Here is a 27,440-nt window from a genome sequence, read left to right as displayed (position 1 = left end):
AAATAGATGATCTCCCAGATAATGCTGTTAATTATACAGGGGACCTTCTAACTCGGAACAATATGAAAATATTAATTTACTAATTAGATTTTCATAATTTAGTCACATGTTAGCTTTTGAAAAATGAACAAATCAATGTAATTAATCAATAAATATGATATTATATTGCATATATTTTTTTTGTTACATTTTTATTGTTTAATTGCATAATATGTACTATTACTTACATTGATTTGTTGAACATGTGTTAAAAACCGGTACCGTCTCTTTAACAAAGAACAGCATTTCTGTAAACAGCATCTTTAAATGAGCGCATGTTAACGAGAGACTCGAATTACATTATCTCATCCGTCCTGCACGTGATTAGCATTAAAAGTTTCTTTTTTGTTGTTTATGATCAACAGCTAAGTGTAAAGAACAGAAAGGATATTAAAAGAGACATTATTCAATGACAAATGGATTGTGTGGATCTCATCTTTGGACAAACACAGACTCTACACACAATCTTTCCTGAGTGATAAATGTCAGCAATATAGACAGTACAGTTTATATTAAGATAGCAATATGTATAGATTTGTCTGCCTGTCTCACACTAGAAGTACATACAATAGACCTCTATTGTTTTCATATAAAGCTAATCATAATGACCACACTCCCTAACACTAGAAGAAAACTTTTTTGCATTTTTAGAAAAAAATTATATAATTATTAATAATTTTTCCAATTGAGGACGTCCATCAACATGTTACATCAACAAGATTTAGCTCTCTTTGGGGACTCATACTATAGCTCTTTACACATACACACAGTGATGTACGTACTTCTGGTAGTATGTTGGTGCATGTCTGCTGGATGTCCAGTGAGACAATCATTAACTGCTCCACACTCAACTGAAGGAAGCAGTTCGGAGGAGCCAGACAGAGAAACTTATCTGGAAGAATACAAACACACAAACCATATAAACATCATTACACAACACACACATAAAAGATTTTTCTAAATGCTATCAGCTTTTCTAAACACATAAATACAGTAGTATTATTGCCAATGTTGTATGTACAGTAGCCACAACTAGATAGGTAAAGTTTGTCAAGAGAAACTTGTCTGAAAGTCTGAAAGTTTAAACTAAGGAAAAGAGAGAGCAACCAGAGATTATTTAGCAGAGATGGGCCACCTCTGTTAAAATGAATGGGAGAAATTGGAACGCCCAACAACAGCCAATGGTCAACAAAAGTAGAAAGGAAGTCCCACCTTACAGGTAAAATAGCCAATCGCCTGTCAATCAACTCTAGAACGCGCATGCGCATTAGCAATACAAGCCAAGAAAATTTAGTTTTTTGGCATAATCTGAGGTAAAGAAGCACAATTTATGATACCAGTGTTGTCAGACTGCTTATTTGAAATATGTCCTTTTATCGTAATCTTGACCAACCGTTTAGGAGATTTTGGTGTTTCCCCATTCATGTAGGTAGGAGCTGCACTGACTGGAAATAGCCTCCCAAGAGCATCCAAACATGACCGACAGTGGACTGACTTGATAGAAAGACTTTGGAGCAACTTGATCAAAGGCCCTTTAAGAGTCTGTTTACATTTGAGTTTTTGACAGTTGGAGTTTGAATTAACGAGCATTCCATTGACCTGTTTGAACATTTCGTCAGTGTAAGTCTATGGGAGTTTTTCTGATCAGTTAGACAAGGCATAACACAGTATACCAGAACAGTCTCAAGGTCTATGCCGAATTTGGTGAATGTAGCTTGAAAACGTCCTGGTTACTTGCGTAACCTCCATTTCCTGATGGAGGGAACGAGACATTGTGTCGATGTAGTGACACTAGGGGTCACTCTTGGGAGCCCGAGACACCTCTGGTCTTTGATAAAAGGCCAATGAAAATTGGCGAGTGGTATTTGCATGCCACTTCCCCGGACATACGGGTTTAAAAGGAGCTGGTATGCAACCACTCATTCAGGTTTTATGCTGAGGAGCCGAGACAAGGTCCGGCCATTTCAGGGGGTAGTTCAGTGTTGTGGCAGGAGGGACACAACGTCTCATTCCCTCCATCAGGGAACGGAGGTTAAGCAAGTAAGCAGGACATTCCCTATCTGTCACTCACTCGATGATGTATCGATGTAGTGACACTAGGGGTCCCTATACGAAATGCCACAACTGACTGAACTGTGTTACGTGAACTGGCGGTGTGTGATGGGCAGACCACTGTGTGCCCCGTAGCCAGCACACCAGGTCAACACATAACCTCTCCCAACATAGTTATGAGTGTCGAACGGCCCTTTGGGGACAAGTCGACTACCCAAAAGATAGCGACAGGCTAACCCAGTCATGGCCTCTTTTCCCCTTCTTTTTTTCCACTCCCTAAAAAAGAACGGGGATTATCTGACTGGGCCGCCAGGTCTAGTCGGGGGGTGTCCCTCCCAAGGGGAGGACACTGCGGAGACCACACCTTGCCCAAAGAGAGGGGGGGATATTTAAGTGGAAAAATACATCACATGGTCTTGACGACCAAGTGGAGAGCCTCAAGGTAGATCCTACCCAACGGGGGAGGAGTTACTACAAACATGGAGGCTGGGGCAGAGGGGCTCTGCCCAAGGAAGATGCAGTTTGCCAACAGGGAAACGAATTAGGGGAAGATATACATCGCATGGGGTTTTACCTTACAGGGAACCGCCACATGCGGAGCACCTACCCCAGAACAGGGCTCTTAGTTAGCACATGTACTGGGCTGGCAGCGAGTCTCTCCGAAAACTCGACTGCCACAGGGCTCGGAAGAAGTCAACCAGGGAACATAGTTTGTGAACGCTACTGGGAATTAATGGCGCACATCTTCAGCTCAAAAGAGGTGGAAGGTGCTATGTGCAAGCGATACACCCGGCCAGCTATCCCGGGCTTATCCGCTTGTATTGTGTGCCACTACCTGGGATGAAACCGGTTCCACCCGGAGGTTGTAGAACCTTGCAAAGGTGTTGGGTGTTTCCCAGCCCGCTGCTCTGCAAATGTCTGTTAGAGAGGCACCCCTGGCCAGGGCTCAGGAGGCCGCTATATGCCATAGCTATGGCGTCAATGAGCCAGTGGGAGATCCTCTGCTTGGAGACAGTGCTTCCTTTCTGCTGTGCACCAAAGCAGACAAAGAGCTGCTCAGAGATTCTAAAGCTCTGCGTGCGATCCAAATAGATGCGTAAAGCACACACCAGTCACAGCAACGACAGGGCTGGGTCTGCCTCCTCCTGGGGAAGCGATCGCAGGTTCACCACCTGATCCCTAAAAGGGGTCGTGGGAACCTTGGGCACATAGCCCGGTCGGGGTCTCAGGATCACATGAGAGTAGCCCGGACCGAACTCCAGGCACGTTTTGCTGACAGAGAACGCTTGCAGGTCTCCTATCCTCTTGATGGAAGTGAGCGCAGTCAGGAGGGCAGTCTTCAAAGAGAGTGCCTTAAACTCAGCTGACTGCAAAGGCTCAAAGGGGGCTCTCTGTAGACCCTGAAGAACTACAGAGAGGTCCCATGAGGGAACGAGGCGCAGTCTGGAGTGATTCAGCCTCCTGGCGCCTCTCAGGAACCTGATGATCAGGTCGTGCTTCCCTAAGGACTTATCGTCGACTGTGTCATGGTGTGCTGCTATGGCGGCAACGTCCTTGACGGTGTTGCCGATTAGGCCAGCCTGGGAGATGGGGGCAGCAAGGAACCGTGTCCTGTCGGCCTCACCCATCTCGACCAGGTTGAGCCGAAGGTGGTGCTCCTGGACCACTAATGTGGACATCGTCCGCCCGAGAGACCGCGCCGTGACCTCCGTCGCTTGGAGAGCGAGGTCGGTCACCGAGCGCAGTTCCTGCATCAATCCCAGGGCGGAACTACCATCGTGCAGTTCCTTTTGTGTCTTGGCGGACTTGCAGGAGAGCCATGGCGTGCAGGGCGGAGGCGGTTTGTCCAGCGGCACCATAGGCCTTGGCTGTCAGAGATGACGTAAACCTACAGGCCTTGGATGGGGGCTATGGGCACCCGCGCCAGGTGGCGGCGCTCTGTGGGCATAGGTGCACCGCGAGCGCCTTTATCCACTGGGGGATTGCCGAATAGCCCTTGGCCGCCCCACCATCAAGGGTAGTGAGGGCGGGGAAGCTGAAAAGATCGGGACCGGGCAGTAAAAAGTGCCTCCCACGGCCTTGTCAGCACTTCATGCACTTCCGGGAAGAAAGGAACGGGGGTGGGGCGTGGCTTTGAGCGGCGCAGCGAGCCCAGGAACCAATCATCGAGCCGCGAGGGTTCAGGGAAGAGCATCGTCAGACTGCTTATTTGAGGGTTCCACTCTAGCCCGACGCTCGTGGCTGCCCGGGAAAGCATGTCATCATCTCCGCATCAGCCTGTGACCGGGCGACCGCACCCGAAGGGAGGAGCCCAGCTGAGGCTTCCGCGTCCGACTGGACAAGCCCGCTCTCCGATGCTGCGCTCAAGAGCTCATCACTTTCGCGGGCTCCGAATAAGAGGTCGAACTCGCCGTGAGACGAGACGGCGGACTCATCTGGGAGCCCGATCGGGGCAGACGAGTGTGCTGGGGAATGGGAGGTCCGCAGGGGGGTACCCGGCGGAGGCGGTCCCATTGGGGTCCCCAAATCGTCCCCACCCAGTGCTAGCCATGCTGGCCTCATACCCGTGGGTAAAAGGACCCAGGCGGGGAGCCTCTGGGGTGGCTTGCTTTCTTACAAAGGCAAGCCGCGACCGCACCATTGCCATGGACATGTCCTCGCAATGAGTACATGACCCATCCACGAACGCTGTCTCTGCGTGAGCAGTGCCCAGGCATTAAAGGCAGTGATCGTGACCATCAGAAGGCGAGAGATAACAAGTGCAACCAGGAATAACACACAAGGAAAGGCATCTTTAAAAAGATGCGTCTTTAAAAAGACGTTCCGTGTGTGCCGCTCTTTTAGAGAAATATACTCTTTTAGAGAAATATACTCTTATTTCTGCCAAAGCGCCCAGGGGCATTCTCTGCAGTGCACCAGTGCAGAGGAGGGAGAAGCCGCTGAAATGCGCCATCAGATCCAGCAGAGTTGAATGAATAGTCGTGGAAATTCAGCTCAGAGAGCATGACCGTTTGGCTCTGAAGAGAAAATCTGAATGAGTGGTTGCATACCAGCACCTTTTATACCCGTATGCCCAGGGGAGTGGCATGCAAATACCACTCGCCAATTTTCATTGGCCTTTTATCAAAGACCAGAGGTGTCTCGGGCGCCCAAATGTGACCCCTAGTGTCACTACATCGACACAATGTCGAGTTTTAGGGATTTTGAAAAAATTCTAAACCAAGTTTGTAGAATAACAGTATGTTGACTTTGTCAAGCCAACATAATTATTTGAATAATTATTTGATTAATCTGAATCATCAGTTTTGTCATCAGTTATAAATAATAATATCACATAGCAACTGTTTCTTTTGAATGTGTGGTTTTCCCTTATTAAACTTCTTCTTGGCAGCTGCTTAAGATACTTTGGAATCACTCAGCACATTTACTGATACAGTTTGTAAGATCTGAATAAGGTATGATTGTTAAGTTGCTCACTGGAAAGCACTGAAGGACGGGTTCTCCAGGAACAACAGATTCATGTAGAACTGTGTGACGTTATCAGGAACGCTGAACTGCTTGAAGAGTTGAAGGTTCTCCAGGTTTACTGTGAACGGCTGGAGCTGAAAAACACAACAATGAGAGAACAACAAAACTACGTTTGTTGGAGTTCATAGTAGCATGAAATCTGAAACATGACCGTAAAATAAAATGGAAACCAGGAAAAAGCTTTCACACTTTTTTGTGAACTATTCCTTTAAAAGCAGAATACAACATTAAAGGATTGGAAATCTTAGAGACACACCTTTGAGGAGCTGAAGAGGTGGAGGTCATTCAGTGTGATGAAGCTCAGGAAGACACCGATGTAGTTGGCGAACCAGGCAGTGGAGTTAAGATCAGGTTGAGAGGCATTATGACATTTCAGAGCAGAAGCTTAGAATATAATCACAAACATGACTTACAGTCATAGCCAAAGAACATGAGCACAAAAATGCTGATAAAACTGGAAACACGGTCACTCACAGGTGTTCAGATATATCTGGATGATACTGTAGATGTCTCCTTGAGAGAGGTCTGATGCACTGTAGGTGTATTTACCCATAACTGACACACTACACAGAAAAACACACGAAAATCCTTCATAATCACATTTCTGAAAGGGAAACATTTGTTCAGTTGAAATCTTTCTTTCGTCAGCCATGAATACTTAATCTCCTCAGTTCTCATATGAATTATGTCCTTTCTTACATCAGAGACAGCACAAAATGAAAAGTTACTGTAATGTACTGAGTATTTACTCTGAGATTAACCGAGATAATCAGTGGTGGTATAATTTAAAGTTGTTCTAACTACAGTTAACAACACTACAGGCTACTACCAAAATATAGTTACATTAAAGCTTCATATTGTTATTAACAATTTTTATTGATTCCATCGAAAGATTAAATAAACCTGACAGAAAATACGGAATCAAATTATATGAACTTAAACCCTTCCCTCCGAACATTCCGCCCCCCCACCCGACACAAACATGCACCTCAGTGGTCTGAAAGTAAATGAGTAATGACACATAGATAAACAATAAATCAACAAAGTACTTAGAAAAAAAAAGAAAAGAAAAACAATAAGAATGCACACACACATTTAATATTGACTATCTCCCTCCACTGTCTCCCCATGAGAGCCCTCCAAAAAATCCAAATAACTGCCCCATTTTTTATTAAATAAACCCATGTTGCCCAGCCTTCTATTTATCATCCCCTCAAATGCCGCCACCCTGCCCAACTCCGTGCTCCACTCCCGAAACGAGGGGGCTCCAGCTGACTTCCATCCCCTGAGGATGACCTGTCTTCCGATCATGACACCAGCCAGGACCCAATTCTTTATGAACCCATCCCCTATATTAATAACCGTCCCATCGCCTAGAATAGAGAGTCTGGGGCAAAATGAAATTTGAATATCCAATATATCACACATAAAATTCTGATCCCTCAACCAAACTTTTTGGATCTTAACACACAACCAAAAAACATGAGTTGTGTCCCCATCTTCTGATTGGCATCGTCAGCAGGTGGGTGTGTCTTTGAGACCAAGTCTATACAATCTAGAGGGGGTGCAATAGAATCGACGTAAAATCTTAAATTGCATCAGATGCACCCTTGCATCTTTAGATGCAGACTTGATGTATTTTAGAATCCTAGCCCACACTCCCTCCTCCAATACCAACTTTAAATCTCTCTCCTATAATCTCTTGATAGAAGTTGAAGCTCTGTCCCCCAGACTCTGAATTAGCAGGGAGAAATATACTGATGTCTCATGACCTTTTCCAAAAGCAGTAATCACCTCTCCCAGAGTATCTGCCACTTTATGCTACACCCAAAAATAGTACAGAGCAGGTGGCGCAGCTGTAAATACCTAAAGAACTGAGATCGGGGAATCCTAAAATGTTGAATCATATTCTCAAAAGATCTCAACACTTCACTTTCATATAGGACACCAAGTGTAGTATCCCCCCTCACAATCCACTCTGACCAGCAGAAAGGGGACTTATTAATACATAATTTTGGGTTTAGCCATATGCTTGAGGCAGCATTTAAATAAATGTCTGAATTAAACACTCTGGACACTTTTGTCCATGCCGATTGCAAATGCGAGATAATGGGGTGTGACTTAACTTCTCCGGTTAATTTAATCAAAAGGCTTTGCAATTGTGAAATGGGGCAAGAACTTCCTGTTCAATACAAAACCAGGGAGGGATTCTCTCAGGTGGAAGTGACCAATGAGCTAAATGTCTGAGACTGAATGCATAATAATAAAAACAAATCTTGGGTAAGTCTAGCCCACCTTTGTCAATCGGCCTATGCAGCTTAATGAAATGTAATTTGGGACGTTTACCATTCCAAATGAAGGACTTTGCTATGCTATCAAATTGTTTGAAATAAGAGAGGGGGACATCTACAGGGAGAGAACATAGCAGGTAGTTAAATTTTGGAATACAATTCATTTTAATAACATTAATCTTTCCAATCATAGATAAATGTAATGAAGCCCACCTGCCCACATCTCTCGAAAACCTTTTTATTAAGGGGTCAAAATTAACTCTAACTAAATCACACAAATTTACTGGGAATAAAATCCCCAAATACTTAATGCTCTGTTTAGGCCACTGGAAGGCGCCCAGCTGAAAAGCCGTTACTGGGCAGTACGCTGTCAGAGCCAAAGCTTCGGATTTAGACCAATTAACTCTGTATCCCGAGAACTTAGAAAAAAGGAATTAATAATTCTGTGGAGGCAAGGCATAGATCTAGTAGGGTCGAAGACGAATAGGAAAATATCATCTGCGTAAATCAAAAGCTTATGCGCAACACCTCCCGCCATCACCCCTGGAAAATCATCTTCCTTTCTTATCGCGGCTGCTAATGGTTTCAGGGCAAGACAGCACAATAATGGGGAAAGAGGGCAATCCTGCCGGGTGCCCCTGTCCAGAGTAAAATAATCTGAAATTAATCCATTTGTTTGTACCGCTGCTACCGGGTGTCTATAAAGTAACTTAATCCATCCAATAAAAATATTCCCGAACCCATTTATTTCCAAAATCTTAAAAAGATATTCCCATTCTACCATATCAAATGCCTTTTCGGTGTCAAGTGAGATGGCAGTGACCGGAGTCTGATCATTCGCCACTGACCACATAATATTAATGAAACACCTAATGTTATCAGAGCATTAGCCCCGAATAACCCCACCTGATCTATATGTCTATGAGATGTCTTAACTTTTCTTAATCAGTAAGCCAAAGCTCTTCCTCCAAGGTTATCTCAGAATCAAGATAATTATTTTGCTCAGTCGTCAGTTTAGGGAGTTCTAATGGTTCCACAAAGTTTCTAATATCTTCATCAGTAGACGAAGATGTGGAACTATAGAGATCAATATAGAATTCTTAAAAAGCATTATTAATATCGATGGCAACAATGGTAAAAATTTAACCACCAGCAGATTTCACTGAGGGAATGGTAGAAAAAGACTCTCTCTGCTTTATATATCTAGCCAAAAGCTTCCCTGCTTTGTCCCCCGACTCAAAATATGACTGTCTTGCCCTGAATAGCCAAAACTCAACTTTCTGTGACAAAATAGTATTATATCTGTATTTCAATAGGGTCAACTCTCTGAGGCCATCTGACAACATTCAACGCTTCAGCTCTGCCTCGGCATATTTAATATTCCCTTACAGTTCCACGAGTTCTCATGCTTTGGATTTTTTGGTAAATGAGGCATACTGTATGATCCGACCCCTAAGAACTGCCATAAGTGCCTCCCAAGCCACACCCACAGAGGATACTGTGGACCAATTGGTTTCCATATAAACACTGATTCCAGCCTTTAACATTTGTTGGAATTCAGGATTTTGCAAAAGGGATATGTTAAAGCACCAACTATATGATGTATTATTCTCCATATGTGGCAACACCTCTAAACTCGCCAGAGGGTGATCTGAGACTAAGATGTTTCCAATTGAGCAATCAACAACAGATTAAATGAATCTATTCTAGAATACATCTTATGGACTGATGAAAAAAATGTATAGTCCCTTCCAGATGGGTTCAAAAGTCTCCAAATATCTGTAAGACCAAGATTTTTACACATCCTGTGAAGCGTCAGTGTGGCTCTAGTGGGCTTACACACTTTTGCTCCACTATGATCAAGGATTGAGTCCATCAACAGATTAAAGTCTCCTCCCAATATTACATGAGGGGTGCCAGCAGCTTGCAACATTCCTTCAAGATCTATAAAAAAGCCCTGATCATCAGCGTTAGGTGCTTAAATATTAGCCAAAATCAACCTTTGCCCCTGAATTTCTGCTAAAACAATAATGACTCTTCTTAATTTATCTTTAATCCGTTTGAGACATTTGAATTGTAGGTGTTTACTTATCAATGTAATGACTCCCCTGCTCTTAACTGAGCAAGCACTAAAGAAAACATGTCCACCCCATATCTTCCCAAATTTTTCAGCTTCCTGCAGGGAAAGATGCATTTCTTGAAGAAATACTATCATATTTCTTACATTTAAGAAAATAAATAACCTTCCTTCATTTTATGGGGTGCCCCAACCCTTTCACATTCCACGTGGAGAGAGACAATCCACTCAAATTAACACTGACATTTTGATATATTAGAAAAAATAGATTGTGTGTCAAAAATACAATTATAAAGACCACATTCCAACATTAGTGCAACAATCAAACCCCGAACTTCCCCCCAAACCAAACAAACAGAAAACAATAAAACGTCTGCATTAACCCCACGCATGACAGTGCCAACTGGCGTCCATCCCTCTAAACTCAAACAGTCCATGTACGCCTACGAGAGCCCCCGCGACAACTTTGCCGTCGGATAGCTCAAGTCCAGTGCTTCTATACAAATTTTGTGAGACAGAATTACACACAGAAAACAATCTATAAAACAAACTCCAGCCAATAGGCGGGATAAACACAAAGACGTGTAGATTCATCCACATAACTGTTCCAAAGGTGTGTTCCTCCACAAAACAAACTCCAGCCGCTAGGTGGAACCAGCACAAAACATGTTTATGGTGTCACTCACAGGTGGGGGTTGGAGAAACGGCTCTTGGTGGTGCCCTGTACAAAGATGGAGATCGTGCTCTAGTTGGCTCACTCGCACCCCATGGCCGGACACCTAGGAGCTGAGGACACCACCCAACATATTAGGCCCGGGTTGGGCACAAAAACTAAACAAAAAAGCACTACCATTTGATTACTGTAATGCAAAAATCTCATTTTCATTACTTCATTTAATTAAAAAAATATTAATTATATTGTAATTAAACATCATGATAGTATTTTGTTATAGAGTCTTTAATGTATGTTGATTTAAATAAAAAAATATTGTATTATAGTAATTTAAAAAAAACAAATGTCTCCAGAACCTGAGGATTTTGAATTCTTTGATATATTGTCTTCCTAGAACAGTCAAGAATCAGAGTGTATCGAATCTCACCGGTTTTTGACATAAAAAGTATGTCACAGAGCAAAGTGCACAGAGCTCACCGTTCACATGTCCGCTCCTCGCATGGTGCCACACGACTCTCCTTTAAAGCTTCATATTAAGGTAATCAAAAGTATTAATGAACTCAATCGAAAACATAGTGATAAAAAAAATTATTACGATGCTCTCTGGAATACTCGATTCTGATTGGTCAATTGCACCATCTAGCAGTCAGATATTTTTAAATAACTTCCGCACCTCTGGGGATAAAGTGGTATATGTTGTGAGTATGCTACTCACAACTTCCTGAAGGAGAGGCAGGAGGTCTCCAACATGACGTCTGGACTGATGAGCTGTGAGGTGAGGAAGGGCAGATACTGCACGAGTCGATAATCAAACCACTGATCCACCTCAGACTGGACATTCACCTTCAGAACCCGAGACCACACGCAGGACAATACCTGCTGGGCCAAACCAACAGAACCCACCCGCTCCTGCAGGACACCAGATCAAACCAGATCAAAATAATCCACATCTTCTCCATATTCAAAGAAAAACTCAAAACTGTCCAACAAGCCTTTGTGGAAAGAATATAAGATTATCAGAACCTCTTTTAGTTCAGAAAATCATCTTAATGGAACACAGTACTACATTAGTCAGTATAAAAGCTTTTAGAGTAACAACATAACAAGTCTGTACCGTCTGTAAGTACTGAGATGTTTTTGGGTAGTTTGTGAGAAGCTTGCAGACTTTGGTTACATTGTCCACAGCATTCGGCTAGTTCAGAAGGCTGCTGACCTCTGCTGGAGACATCGAATCCAACAGCTGCAGAGATGAAACACATGTCAAACTACAAAAACCGTATCAACAGTCTTAACTTACCACATAAACAAAACATTACTGAGTGCACCTTTAACGTCCAAGCTCATGGAGCATGTAGTTGATTGATAGATTGATTTATTCATGGATTTTATAATGGGATGAAATAAATACAATTATAATTAATTTGTCAGAGTTTTCTGGTTTAGTGGAATTCTGTGTGGTGAGATGTTTGTGACCTCTGGCACTCAAGCAGAAGGCATCAGCAACAGGAACGTGCTCAGATTCGGGAACTGGAAACTCATGAAGGATGACACCAAGAAGGAGTAGTAACTCTGGTTACCATAGCAACCCAGTGGGGTGGGGCCTGTGGGGAAAGAAGGATGGATGAATGAATGAACAGACTGAGATACGGATTAGATAGATGGATGGACGAATGGATGGATTGATACCTTGTAGAGAATTAAGGATTTGTTGGTAGACCTGATCTTGTGTTGCAGGCTGGAAGGTGGATACAGACGAGTTTAACAGCTGCACCCTGAAACAAACACAACACAACAGTACATCACTGTCAGTGTGTGTGTCTTACACTGAGGCATCTAACAACATAGTCATTTGGGCAGCAGTGTTCCCTGTGGTGCCCCGATGAGATGAGCCATGCCCCCGCATGAGGGTCAGGAAGTGACTAACTAGCTAATAACTTAATTACATCATACATTAGTGTGACTGTAATTCAACTATTTTCACAATAATGTAGCTTTTCCAATAAAGAGCTACTCTTTCCAACAAGTAATGGATTAACATTGTATTTTGCACGCAGCAGGTAGAAAAGCAACTATTGTTTTAGGGCCATAAATTCTATTGATTGGCTCATGTCTAATCTCAACTACTGGCTGATTGAGCAGTGTGTGTGTGTGTGTGTGTGTGTGTGTGTGTGTGTGTGTGTGTGTGTGTGTGTGTGTGTCTGTGTGTCTTACCCCTACTGGCTGATGGAGCAGGGTATCTGCTGTACAATGCTGAAGTACTGTGTGGTCTGTTGGACTGTGATATTTTGTATGAATGAAGGCAGAACTTTCTGGATCCAGACTTCCAGCTGAGCCTCTGATACTGTCGTCAGATTCGCTCTGACAAACACCTGCTGTAAGTAAGCTTCACGCACAGGAGGAACCAGCACCACGCCCTGCAACTGACAGATAAATACGACAGCCAATTAGAGTGCATATACTCCACATGACAGCCAATGAGAACATAGATACTCCACATGACAGCCAATCAGAACACGAATACTCCACAAGACAGCCAATCAGAACACAGATACTCCACAAGACAGCCAATCAGAACACAGACACTCCACACGACAGCCAATCAGAACACAGAAATTTCAAACAACAGCCAATGAGAACACAGATACTCCACACGACAGCCAATCAGAACACAGAAATTTCAAACAACAGCCAATGAGAACAAAGATACACCACACGACAGCCAATGAGAACACAGATACTCCATATGAGAGCCAATCAGAACACAGGTACTCAACACACAGCCAATGAGAACACAAATACTCCACACACAGGCAATAAGAACACAGATACTTTTTTTGTGATTAACATTTGTATTGATTCCCACAGAAGACACGAAAAACAAAACATATATACATGGAATCAACATTTAACAATTAATCCCCACCACTACCCCTCCCCCTCCCCATACCCAACCCCACCCCGACCCCCAACAAACACTCCCATAGTCACATTAGCATATTCACACAAATAAATAAAAAGAAAGAAAGAAAAGAAAAAAAGAAAAGAAAAGAAAAATATATTAATCACACACATCTACATCTAAACCTCTCTCTCCGCTACCTCTCACTGAGAGCCCTTCAAGAACGCCAACCACATGCCCCATTTCCCAACAAACAAATCCAAATTACCCAGTCTACCAAATACCATTTCCTCATACGCCGCTACCCTCCCCATCTCCGTGCTCCACTCCTGAAATGGGGGTGCTCCGGCCGACTTCCATCCCCTCAAAACAATCTGTCTGGCAACGATAACACTGGTTAGGACCCAGTTCTTTATGTTTTTATTCCCCACATCGATGACCTCCCCATTGTCCAAAACACAGAGTCTGGGGCAAAACAAAATCTGAGTGCCCAACACGTCACACACAACACTCTGAACCTTCATCCAAAAACCCTGGATATCAACACACCACCAAAAAACATGGGCCATGTCTCCATCCTCCGATTGGCATCACCAGCAGGTGGGTGTGCCTTTAAGACCGAGCCTATACAATCAAGAGGGGGTCCAATAGAATTGATGTATAATCTTAAATTGCACAAGGCGCACCCTTGCATCTCTAGATGAAGACTTTTTAAAATCCTAGCCCACACTCCTACCTCCAATACCAAGTTTAAATCTTTCTCCCATAATCTCTTGATTGAAGTTAAAGCTCCATTCCCCAGACTCTGAATTAACAGGGAATAATAAATTGATGTCTCATGACCTTTTCCAAAAGCAGTAATCACCACTCCCAGAGTATCTCCCACTTTAGGGGGGTGTATGCTACTCCCAAAAATAGTACAGAGCAGGTGGCGTAGTTGTAAATTCCTGAGATCTAGGAATCCCAAAATGTTGAACCAAATCTATAAAAGATCTCAACACTCCGCTCTCATATAGGTCACCGAGTGTATTAACCTCCCTCACAATCCACTCTGACCAGCACAAAGGGGACTTATCAATACATAATTTGGGGTTCAGCCATATGCTTGAGGCAACATTTTAATAAATGTCTGAATTAAACATTCTGGACACTTTTGTCCATACTGAGTGCAAATGCGAGATAACGGGGTGTAACTTAACTTTAACTTCTTAGTTTGATAGAAAGGCTTTGTAATGGTGAAATGGGGGCAAGAACTTCCTGTTCAATACAAAACCAGGGAGGGGCTCTTTCAGGTGGAAGTGACCAATGAGCCAAATGTCTGAGACTGAATGCATAATAATAAAACAAAATCTTGGGTAGGCCTAGCCCACCTTTGTCGATCGGCCTACGCAATTTATTAAAAATGTAATCTAGGACGCTTACCATTCCAAATTAAGGACTTCACTATGCTATCAAATTGCTTGAAATAAGAGAGGGGCACATCTACAGGGAGAGATTGTAGCAGGTAGTTGAATTTTGGAATACAATTCATTTTAATAACATTAACCTTTCCAATCATCGATAAATGTAATGAAGCTCACCTGCTCACATCACTCAAAAACCTTTTTATTAAGGGGTCAAAATGAACTAACTAAATCACACAAATTTGCTGGGAATAAAATGCCCTTAATGCCCTGTTTGGGCCACTGGAAGGCGCCCAGCTGGAAGGCCGTTACTGGGCAGCTTGCTGTCAGAGCCAAAGCTTCGGATTTATATCAAATGACTCTGTATCCTGAGAATTTAGAAAAGGTTTTAATAATTCTGTGAAGGCAAGGCATAGATCTAGTGGGGTCGGAGACAAATAATAAAATATAATCTGCATAAAGCAAAAGCTTATGCACCATACCTCCCGCCACCACCCCTGGAAAATCATCCTCCTTTCTTATCGCAGCTGCTAATGACTCCAGGACAAGACAGAACAATAATGAGGAAAGAGGGCAACCCTGCCGGGTGCCCCTATCCAGAGTAAAATAATCTGAAATTAATCCATTTGTTTGTACCATTGCTACTGGATGTCTATAAAGTAACTTAATCCATCCAATAAAAGTGTTCCCGAACCGGTATATTTCCAAAATCTTAAAAAGATAATCCCATTCTACCATATCAAATGCCTTTTTGGCGTCAAGTGAGATGGCAACGACTGGAGCCTGATCATTCGCCACTGACCACATAATACTAATGAAACGCCTAATGTTATCAGAACATTAGCCCCAAATAAACCCCACCTGATCTATATGTATAAGAGATGTCATAACTTTACTTAATTGGTTAGCCAGAATTTCTGACAACATTTTTACGCCTAGTGGGATCAGGGAAATTGGACGGTAACTCTTGCACTCGCTTGGATCTTTGTCCTTTTTAAGAATCAGACTGATCCGGGCTTGTGTCATGGTTGGCGGAAGCTTTCCATTCTTTAATGATTACGTATAAACTTCTAATAAAAGTGGAGCCAGGTCTGTAGCATAAGATCTAAAAAATTCAGCAGCAAAGCTGTCTGGCCCCGGAGACTTGCCTGTAGGCAAGGCTTTAATTACCTCGCCAAGCGCCTCCAAGGTTATCTCAGAATCAAGATAATTTTTTTTGTTCAGTCAATTTAAGGAGTTCTAATGGTTCCACAAAGTTTCTAATATCCTCATCAGTAGACGAAGATGTGGAACTATAGAGATCAAGATAGAATTCTTAAAAAGCATTATTAATATCAATGGCCAAGGTAAATATTAGAAAAAGACTCTCTCTGTTTTATGTATCTAGCCAAAAGCTTCCCTACTTTGTCCCCCGACTCAAAGTATGACCATCTTGCCCTGAATAGCCAAAACTCCACCTTCTGCGACAAAATAGTATTAAATCTGTATTTCAATTGGGTCAATTCTCTGTGGCCATCAGACGACATTCGGCGCTTCAGCTCTGCCTCGGCATTTTAACTATTCCCTTCCAACTCCACGAGTTCTCACGCTTTATTTTTTTTTTTATGAATGAGGCACAGTGTATGATCCGGCCCCTAAGAACCGCCTTAAATGCCTCCCAAGCCACGCCCACAGATGATACTGAGGACCAGTTAGTCTCCATATAAACACTGATTTCAGCATTTAACATTTGTTGGAATTCAGAATTTTGCAAAAGGGATACATTAAAGTGCCAACTATATGAATTATTTTTCTCCGTATGTGGCAACACCTCTAATCAAATCAAATCAAATCACTTTTATTGTCACACAACCTTATACACAAGTGCAATAGTGTGTGAAATTCTTGGGTGCAGTTCCGAGCAACATAGCAGTCGTGACAGTGATGAGACATATACCAATCTACAATAAACATCAAATTTACACAACACAATTTAAAATCTAATATACACATAATTACAACACAATATACAAATAATAACATACAATGTACAGTATACAATACACAATATAGAATACACATTATACAATAAAAAAATAGGATATATAGTATATATAAAATGTACAGTATGTTGTATTGTACTGTATTGACATTCAGGCTGTCGGTTGATAGTCAGTTGCCAGTGTGTTGTTAAAAGAATATAATTTTTGACAGTCCAGTGTGAGATAATAAGATTAATAAAGTGCAGTGCTGATGTATATTGATCGTGAGAGATCAAGAGTTCAAAAGTCTGATTGCTTGGGGGAAGAAGCTGTCATGAAGTCGGCTGGTGCGGGTCCTGATGCTGCAATAACATCTGCCTGATGGTAGCAGTGAGAACAGCCCATGGCACGGGTGGCTGGAGTCTCTGATGATCCTCCGAGCTTTTTTCACACACCGCCTGGTGTATATGACCTGGAGGGAGGGAAGCTCACCTCCGATGATGTGTCTGGCAGTTCGCACCACCCTTTGCAGGGCTTTGCGGTTGTGGGCGGTGCTGTTGCCATACCAGGCGGAGATGCAGCCAGTCAGGATGCTCTCTACAGTGCTGGTGTAGAACCGTGTGAGGATGTGGCGGTTCATTCCAAACTTCCTCAGCCGTCTCAGGAAGAAGAGGCGCTGATGATCCTTCTTCACAACAGCCTCAGTGTGGACGGACCATGCGAGTTCCTCAGTGATGTGGATACCCAGGAACTTGAAGCTGCTGACTCTCTCCACTGGTGCTCCATTAATGGTGATGGGGCTGTGTTCTCTTTCTCTTCTCCTGAAGTCCACCACAAGCTCCTTTGTCTTACTGACGTTGAGGGAGAGGTTGTGCTCCTGACACCAGTGTGTCAGAGTGTGCACCTTCTCTCTGTAGGCTGTTTCATCATTGTCAGTGATCAGACCTACCACTGTCGTATCATCAGCAAACTTAATGATGGCATTGGAGCTATGTGTTGCCACACAGTCATGTGTGTACAAGGAATACAGGAGTGGGCTAAGAACACAGCCCTGCGGGGCTCCAGTGTTGAGGAGATGTTACTGCCCATTCTAACCACCTGGTGTCTGCTTGACAGGAAGTCCAGGATCCAGCTGCACAGCGAGCTGTTTAAGCCCAGAGCCGGAGTTTCTCTTCAAGCTTGGAGGGCACTATGGTGTTGAATGCTGAGCTGAAGTCTACAAATAGCATTCTCACATAAGTGTTCCTTTTTTCCAGGTGGGAGAGAGCAGTGTGTATTGTAGATGCAATATGCATCATCAGTGGAGCGGTTGTTGCGGTAAGCAAACTGCAATGGGTCCAGTGAGGGAGGCAGCACAGAGCAGATGTAATCTCTGATTAGTCTCTCAAAGCATTTGCTGATGATGGGGGTCAAAGCAACAGGACGCCAGTCATTTAAGCAACTGATTTTGGATTGCTTTGGTACAGGCACAATGGTGGACGTTTTAAAGCATGTGGGGACTACAGACAAAGAGAGGGAAAGGTTGAAAATGTCCGTAAAAACACCAGCCAGTTGGTTCGCGCATGCTCTGATGACGCGGCCCGGAATGCCGTCTGGACCCGCGGCTTTACGGATATTCACCCGTCGGAAGGATCGGGTTACATCCGCTACAGAGATGGAGAGTGAACTAACCTCTGTAGCTTCGGCCGTGAGAGCTCTCTCCGCCTAACCCTAAATGAGCATAAAAAGTATTTAGCTCATCCGGGAGAGAGGCAGCGGTGTTCACGGCAGAGTTTTTATTCCCTTTAAAGTCCGTGATGATATTAATTCCCTGCCACATGCTTCTAGAGTTGGTGGTGTTAAACTGTCCTTCAATCTTGTTCCTGTAATGGTGTTTTGCTGCTCTGATAGTTTTTCGGAGGGCATAACTGGCTTGTTTATGCTCCTCCTCGTTCCCGGAATTAAAAGCGGAGGTCCGCACATTAAGTGCCATGTGAACGTCGCTATTAAGCCAAGGTTTCTGGTTCGGGTAGATCCGTATAGTTTTGGACGGAACAACATCCTCTATGCACTTTCTGATGAAACACGTTACGCTATCAGCGTAAACCTCGATGTCGTCATCAGAGGCGGACCGCAACATCTCCCAGTCTGCGTGATCAAAGAGAAAAGTCTTGTAGCATAGAGTCTGATTGGTCCGACCATCACTGGATCGTTCTGAGGGTGGGTGCTTCCTGTTTCAGTTTCTGCCTGTAAGCGGGCAGAAGCAGAATGGAGGAGTGGTCCGATTTGCCAAATGGTGGGTGGGGGAGGGATTTGTAGCCGTCCCGGAAGGGAGAGTAGCAATGGTCCAAAACCCGGTTCCCTCGTGTGTTGAAACTGATGTATTGGTGGTATTTTGGTGCGATTGATTTAAAATTGTCTTTGTTAAAGTCCCTGGTCACAATGAACGTGGCCTCAGGGTGCGCGGTGTCCTGCTTGCTTATAATCCCATACACTTCCTTGAGTGCCCGGTCTGTGTCGGCTTGTGGGGGATGTACACAGCTGTGATAATGACCGCTGTGAATTCCCTCGGTAGCCAGAATGGTCGACATAGAAGCATGAGAAATTCCAGATAAGGAGAGCAGAAAGACTTGATAGAATGTACGTTCCTCTGATCACACCAGGATTTGTTTATCATAAAACATACACCACCACCTCTGCTTTTACCTGAGAGGTCTTTCGCTCTGTCTCTCTTAGTTGGAGTTAATTTTGACCCCTTAATAAAAAGGTTTTCGAGAGATGTGGGCAGGTGGGCTTCATTACATTTATCTATGATTGGGAAGGTTAATGTTATTAATTAAAATGTATTGTATTCCAAAATTTAACTACCTGTTGCAATCTCTCCCTGTAGATGTCCCCCTCTCTTATTTCAAACAATTTAATAGCATAGTGAAGTCCTTCATTTGTAACGGTAAATGTCCCAAATTACATTTCGGTAAGTTACATAGACCGATTGACAAAGGTTGGCTAGGCCTACCCAAGATTTAGTTTTATTATTATACATTTGGTCACTTCCGCCTGAGAGAGCCCCTACCTGGTTTTGTATTGAACAGGAAGTTCTTGCCCTATTTCGCCATTGCAAAGCCTTTCTATCAAACTAATCAGAGAAGTTAAGTTACACCCCGTTATCTCGCATTTGCACTTGGTATGGACAAAAGTGTCCAGAGTGTTTAATTCTGACATTTATTTAAATGCTACCTCAAGAATATGGCTGAACCCTAAATTATATATTAATAAGAAGTCCCCTTTCTGCTGGTCAGAGTGGATTGTGAGGGGGGTTACTACACTCGGTGACCTATATGAGAGTGGAGTGTTGAGATCCTTTGAAAATTTGGTTCAACATTTTGGAATTGCCAGATCACAGGGTATTTACAGCTGCATCACCTGCTCTGTATTGTTTTTGGGAATAGCACACACCCCCCTAAAGTGGCAGATACTCTGGGAGAGGTGATTACGGTTTTTGGAAAAGGTCATGAGGCATCAGTGTATTACTCCCTGCTAATTCAGAGTTTGGGGGCGGAACTTTAACTTCTATCAAGAGATTATGGGAGGAAGATTTAAACTTGGTATTGGAGGATGGAGTGTGGGCTAGGATTATAAAAAATGTCAAGTCTAAATCTAGAGATGCAAGGGTTCGGCTTATGAAGCTCAAGATTTACATAGATTCTATTGGACCCCATCTAGATTGCACAGGCTTGGTCTTAAAGACACACCCACCTGCTGGCGATGCCAATCAGAAGATGGAGACACAACCCATGTTTTTTGGGGATGTGTCAAGATCCAAGAATTTTGGTTGAAGATTCAGATTTTTATGTGTGACGTTTTGGGCACTCAAATTTGATTTTGTCCCAGACGCTGTATTTTGGGTGATGGGGCGGTCATACATTTTGGGGATAAACACATAAAAAATTGGGTTCTGACCAGCATTATGATTGGCAGGCAAATTATTTTAAAGGTATGGAAGTCGGATGGAGTGCCCTCATTTCCGGAGTGTTGTGTGGAGATGGGGAGGGTGGCTGCTTTCGAGGAGGGGTCAAGCAGAAGGCTGGGGGTTTGGAATTTGTTTGATAGGAAATGGGGCAAGTACTTAGTGTTTTTGGGGGACTCTCGGGGAGGGGCTGTGGAGAGAGTAGTTTAGTTTTAATTATATACTGTATGATTATTATATTTTCTTTTTAGTTTTCTTTATTCTGTTTTTTTTTCTTTCTTTTTTTTTTATGTATTCTTAATTGTGACCACAAGGGTGTTCGTTGCGGGTCAGGGTGGGGTTAGTTATTGGGGAGGGGAAGGGATAATAGTGGGGGTTAAATGTTGATTCAGTGTATATATGTTGTGTTTTTTCTTTGTTATATGTCTATGAATCAGTAAAAAATGTTAATTGAAAAATAAAATAAGCATCTCGGAGATGTATGTGTGATATCTGGGAATTTAAAGGACATTTTCATCAAAAGACTAAATCTATGACTAAAACAAAAACTGTAAAAATGAAGAGAGATAGAGAGAGAGAGACAGTCATCAGCTGTTACAGCAAAAGATTATGGACAGAAGTAAAAACAGAATGGGAGACACAAACTGACCGTTCACTGGTGTGATGTCACACTGTGAGAGAGAAGAGTCACATAAGCAGTCATTTCATCAAAACAATCAGAAAAACAACCAACAAAAGTCACGTTTACATCCAAGTTATGCATTTAATTGTTTAAGAGAACAAAATCGTCACTTCTGGGGAAACTGGCGCAACATAGATATTATAATGGAAGTTTTAAGTTTTTTATTACATTTACATTTAGTCATTAAGCAGACTCTTTTATCCAAAGTGACTTACAAATGAGAAAATGGATCCAACTCAAGCAAGCATATATATTTTTAATGCTCATTTTAGAGATTTTATTCACACCTTGGTGATTCCAGACAACATTTAATTTTACAATATACAAAAATGTGCTTATGTGGATGGAAACCCAGCTAGTTTTATAACCATATTCAACACTCACCGCTCCACTGTAGCTCACACAACCTGACAGACACACAAACAGACATGAATGAGTTAATAATAATAATTTTCTTTATTTATCACATTATACATTTGCACATATACAGTGAAATTCTTCTTTTTTCACATATCCCAGCTAGGCTGGGGTCAGAGTGCAGGGTCAGTCATGATACAGCACCCCTGGAGCAGATAGGGTCAAGGGCCCAACAGTGGCATCTTGGTGGTGCTGGGGCTTGAACCCCCGACCTTCTGATCAGTAACCCAGAGCCTTAACCACTGAGCTACCACTACCATAGTTACTATATGGTATTTCACATACAAACATTTGAACATGCCAATATAGCAGGACTTAAATTCTGTGAGATCATGTTTTGTATTTAAAGCAGCAAGAAGTAAGCAGTGACACAGGAAGTGATGTAAGCAGTGGTGCTCTCACCCGGTGGCACATCCTGCAGCAGAGCTGTTTTACTCATCAGAATCAGTGTCTCCAGATCCACCGGCACAATGACGGTCAGGTGATCCAGACGATGGAAACTGCAAACAAACAGACGTGTGAGCGTCAGAATCTGTGAATCACTGATGATTGAAGATATGGAGAAACATTCAGCAGAAGAACTCACATGGATCGATATGATAGACAGGAGATGTAGCTCTGTTAAAGACAACAGAGAATAAATGAAAAAGTGCGTGAATGGATAATAATGACAAACAGATACAACTCATTGCAAGTACTTTTAAGCTGTTCTACCGTCTTTGAAAATTCAACCAGGAAGAGTAGAAATTCAGGAATTCTCTGTGGAGATGCAAGCAGATGATCAAATACTGCGGTGATGACCATATCTTTCTCTGGAAGGCCAGAAAGATTGCCAGCAATCAGTCCAGCTAACTGCTCTGGAGACAGATACACCAGGGTCTCCAAACAGACAAACAAAAGGATTACAGAAAACTGATCATGTGTGGAAAACACCACCACAAACTGACTCCCCCACACATCACACTTCATTACACAACACTGTAAATAATACATATATAAGCATGTTATTTATATTAACAAATATTGAGTTTGACTATACCAGGTTGAATTGTGGGTTAAGTGAGATCAGTTGATTCAGAGAGAGGAGTCTTGAAAACTGCCCAAAGTTACTGATGAGCCACAGAGCGCTGTCATTAGACACACACGCCGCACCTTACAAAACACAAAGACAACTACATTTACACACCTTCATTTGCTTCAATACACTGAGAGGTCACTGAACATACAGTACCCTTCAGAAACAGTGCTGCATGACCACAGATCATTTTAATTAGCACATTTGATACAGAAAAATGAATCAAACACAACATTGTGAGCAGAGAATACAGATAATGTGTGTTTGTTTGTTCAGCACCCGGTGTTCTTTGAGAGAGGGATGGTAAGATGAATTCTTTCACTGTACTTTGCTGCTGAAGTTGATCCATCTGGAAAAATCCTGTATTGAATGCCTTAAATCTGCATGACATAAACAAACACAATGTTTAATTTTCCATCATTGTGGATATATTTCTACGGAGCCCCTAAGATGACAGGGCGGGAACGCAAAACGTATTGCAAGGGCACGTGAAACTTATTGCGATGGAACGCAAAACTATTGCTAGGGAACGTGAAACTTATTCGCAATAAGTTTCACGTTCCCTCGCAATAGTTTTGCATTGCCCACAAAACTATTGCGAGGGAACGCAAAGCCTATTGCAAGGGCACACAAAACTTATTGTGATGGAATGCAAAACTATTGCGAGGGCATGTAAAAACGTATTGCAAAGGAATGCAAAACATATTGTGAGGGCACAAAAAATGTATTGCGAGGGATTGCAAAACCATTTCAGAAAAAAAATTCCTGCCCTGTCCTCTAAGGGGCTCCGTATATATCCATTGACTTCTATTGTTTTTATTTTGAGTGAATTATAGATTTTTTTATCCCCTAACCCTTACAGAAACAGTGCATTTCTAGATTTTAAAGCTGAAGTAAATAATTTCTGTGTCACTAGTGGCACCAAATGGAATTGTAAAAATAATAGCTCTTTAGGGCTGGTTAGGATGCTTAAACAAGCTGAGCAATGATTTGATAGTGCCACAAAGTCACAATGTTTAGATCTTTCATTAATAAATCTATGAGTAGCTTATAGTTGATTCTGCATATTAAACTTGAATATGAGAAAGTATTTTATGATGGCTGTTGATTTAACGCATTAATTCAGTGTGATTAATTATAGTAAAAATTGTGTGTTAAAAAAATCACGATTATTCATTCCCTTGGACAGAAATAAGGAATATTCCTACCATCCGAGCAATTCAAGATTGATGTACCAGCTGTTTTCAGCAGGGGGCAGTAAGTGCAACTCCAGCTGTTCAGAAACGGACACTCAGGCAACAGTAGCGACAGCACAAGGTGAGAATACGTTTTTGCGTTCAAACACAGCTTGACGGAGCGCAATTCCAAATACAGGGATCTCTATTTTTCTAAGTTTCAAACTACATTTAACTTGACACAGTGACTTAAAAACACTGTGTTTATGAGGCAATGCAACCAAAGTGAGACACTCCAAAAGCGTACATCTGATGCAGGTATACATTGATGCATGTCCTTAGAAAAGCCCTTATAATAAATTTCGGACTGATGAATTAAATGGCAAAATGGATTGTTGTGGTCTGTAGGTTTATAATATGGAAATAATGCCACAATAATTAAATGTATTTAAATTATGATATTTATTATATATATTATAATTATATTCAACATATATTTTAATTATTTAATCATTATATGTATATATATATATATATATATATATATATATATATATATATATATATATGGGGGTCTTTCTCTGCAAATATAAAGGTGCTGTAAGTGATTTTTTAATGGAAAGGTATGCAAAAAATGTATTCTGAAATAAGTGTGAGATATCTCACCAGTCTCTGTGACAGCTCTAGACTCTGTAAACAAACAAAAATGTGTCCGCAGACAATGACACTTTCGACCTGTCAATCATTTTGCTTGTTCTGATAGTATTGTAGTTGCAGTGAATTATTGAGTCTTAATGCCATTTTTACGCCATGTTGTTCATAACAGTTGTCTTTTGAGGGCGTGTTTCAGAAAGAGGGGGCGTGGCTAATTCAAGTCTCAGTCTCGTGGAAGTAGAACTGTTAAAATCGCTTACAGCACCTTTAATAAATGCAATTAATTCCAATAAAAAAAATCTGCACATCACGTAATAACTTCCAAAAAACATATTTAATCGACTGATAGCCTTATATTTTACCATTGAAAAAATTGCACACGTCAGCTTTAAGTAAGACATTATTTAGTCTCATAAGTGAACGGTGTGAATAATAACAGGGCCGTTTACACTCTCTGGAAGTTCTGGCAGCTGAAGTTCCTGCTGAGCAAACATTTCAGGAATGTTCTTGATGGAAACAGCAGGAGCGGTCTGAGTCGTTCGCCAGTCAGAGCTCTCGCAGCACATCCAGAACAACAGAGGCCGATTCACCGCTCCACCACACAGACTGCAGAGAAACAATATTACATCTAAAGTCATGTATGTGATACAGAAACAATGCTGTGAAAATGAGCTGCACAGTTATCAAGAAACTCTCATTCACCAGGCAAATCATGCAACTTAACCCTCTGGGGTGGATTTTTTCGTCATAACAGCGGAAACAACTTAAAATACTCCGTCATTTTTGGGCATACAGATAAGTGTAAGACATCATTAGAGACTATAAAGGGTCTACTTTTATTTGTGTACACTCACAATAACAACAAAACCTTGTGCTTTTGTAAAATAAAAAATAAATAAACAGGGTGCGCTTTCAGCCGTCTCTGTCTCCGTGAGCATCTTTCTGAAACACGTCACAAAAATGAACTGAAACTCTGTGAATACTTATCACTCAAACATGAAACATAAGTCTAAAGAAAGCTTAAAATGTCTACTTTTAAGTAAAATAATTCAAATTTAAAACAAATATTCTCCTGCAATGTAATCTGTATGAAACTAAAGCGATGTACAGTTTCTCCTGGCTCAGCTCATTATAGCTAATGTGAACACACCCACCAGCAGAGCGCGCTATTCATATGGTAATTTGCTGAGGCGATCTATGCAAATATGCAGTTGGTAAACGCCCCCACAGCAATGCCTTAAAAAACATCAAGTTTCATCATCAGATTTACATTTATGCATTTGGCAGACGCTTTTATCCAAAGCAACTTACAGTGCCCTTATTACAGGGACAATCCCCCTGGAGCAACCTGGAGTTAAGTGCCTTGCTCAAGGACACAATGATGGTGGCTGTGGGGATTGAACCAGCAGCTTTCTGCTTACCAGTTCAGTGCTTTAGTCCACTACACCACCACCACTCCAGATTCATGCACTTTCCTGGAAAATGGCACGCTACACAGTTGAGGAAGCTCTACAGATATTCCTGGATAGTGACGAAGAGTTCACATTTTCCTCAGAAGTAGAGCGGGACTCCGACGATGAACGTTTGCATTTTGAAGAGCGACTTGATCCAGCCGAGGATACAATTTCAGATGAGTAAGTCATTTAATTTTACTTATATATTAGTTGACATATAAACATGGACATATTTTACTAGCTGGACTATTTCCAGACTTGCCAGCCGGTATTCAGAGTATTGAAATTTGAAATATGTCCTAATAGGCAAGTTTTAGTTACATTTAAATGTCATTTCGGCAAAAGCAGGTATTTAAATTGTATATTGTATGATATAAATATGATATGTAATATGATATAAAAATAATATGAATGTTTAGATTATATTTTAACTAGTGTTTATGCTGCCTCATTATCATCAATGAAGCTTGTGCTTGCAAATATCTGTTTGGGTGTAAATGTGTAAAATGTGCTGTAAATATGCCCATATTACAAAATCAGCATATTAGAATGATTTCTGAAGAACATGTGACACTGAAGACTGCAGTAATGATGCTGAAATTCAGCTTTGATCACAGGAATAAATTGCATTTGACAATATATTCAGATAGAAAACAGTTATTTTAAATTGTAAAAATATTTCACAATATCACTGTTTTTGCTGTATTTTGGATCAAATAACTGCAGCCTTGGTGAGCAGAAGAGACTAAAAAAATTAAAAAATCTTACAGATCTATAAACTTTTAAATGGTAGTTTAGGTCTAAAGTTTTTAAGTAAAGTCTTTATGTAAAGAAAATGTATAGCCAGATAATACATTCAATCATTAATCTCCTCACATTCATTCTCTCTCAGGGGAGGGGTCTTTGTCTCCTCGTGTATGAATCACATCAATATTAATGATCATCCACGCCTCCTAACATATGACCTTTCTAACACTAAAAGTGTCTTACAAAAGTTAAATTACTATATTGTTTTGTATGAATGAGTGATCAGGATGGTTTTCACATCATTTTGTAGCAAAAACTCTAGGCTACAAGATCCAGTTCTCAAAAACCTTGTGAACAAATGATTAGT

The 27,440-nt window shown here is 41.8% G+C and overlaps 1 protein-coding gene across 1 annotated transcript in view; it reads right to left on the bottom strand.

Moving 5' to 3' along the window:
• Nucleotides 1-13,043, bottom strand: part of LOC127443760 (uncharacterized) — a 24,740-nt gene extending 11,697 nt beyond the window's left edge. The window contains exons 1-10 of the mRNA XM_051702618.1: nt 12,872-13,043; nt 12,347-12,432; nt 12,134-12,261; nt 11,775-11,900; nt 11,376-11,569; nt 10,674-10,773; nt 6,094-6,182; nt 5,876-6,003; nt 5,569-5,693; nt 822-931 (exon numbers count right to left, since the gene is read on the bottom strand). Coding sequence (XP_051558578.1) covers nt 822-872 — 51 coding nt within the window. The 5' untranslated portion in view covers nt 873-931; nt 5,569-5,693; nt 5,876-6,003; ... (5 more) ...; nt 12,347-12,432; nt 12,872-13,043. The remainder of the gene's footprint in view (nt 1-821; nt 932-5,568; nt 5,694-5,875; nt 6,004-6,093; nt 6,183-10,673; nt 10,774-11,375; nt 11,570-11,774; nt 11,901-12,133; nt 12,262-12,346; nt 12,433-12,871) is intronic.
• Nucleotides 13,044-27,440: the final 14,397 nt, after the last annotated feature.

This window comes from Myxocyprinus asiaticus, chromosome 7 (genome assembly GCF_019703515.2).
Source record: "Myxocyprinus asiaticus isolate MX2 ecotype Aquarium Trade chromosome 7, UBuf_Myxa_2, whole genome shotgun sequence".
NCBI classification, from domain to species: domain Eukaryota; kingdom Metazoa; phylum Chordata; class Actinopteri; order Cypriniformes; family Catostomidae; genus Myxocyprinus; species Myxocyprinus asiaticus.
Note: the sequence above shows the minus strand (reverse complement) of the source record. Positions and strands in the feature narration are given on the sequence as shown.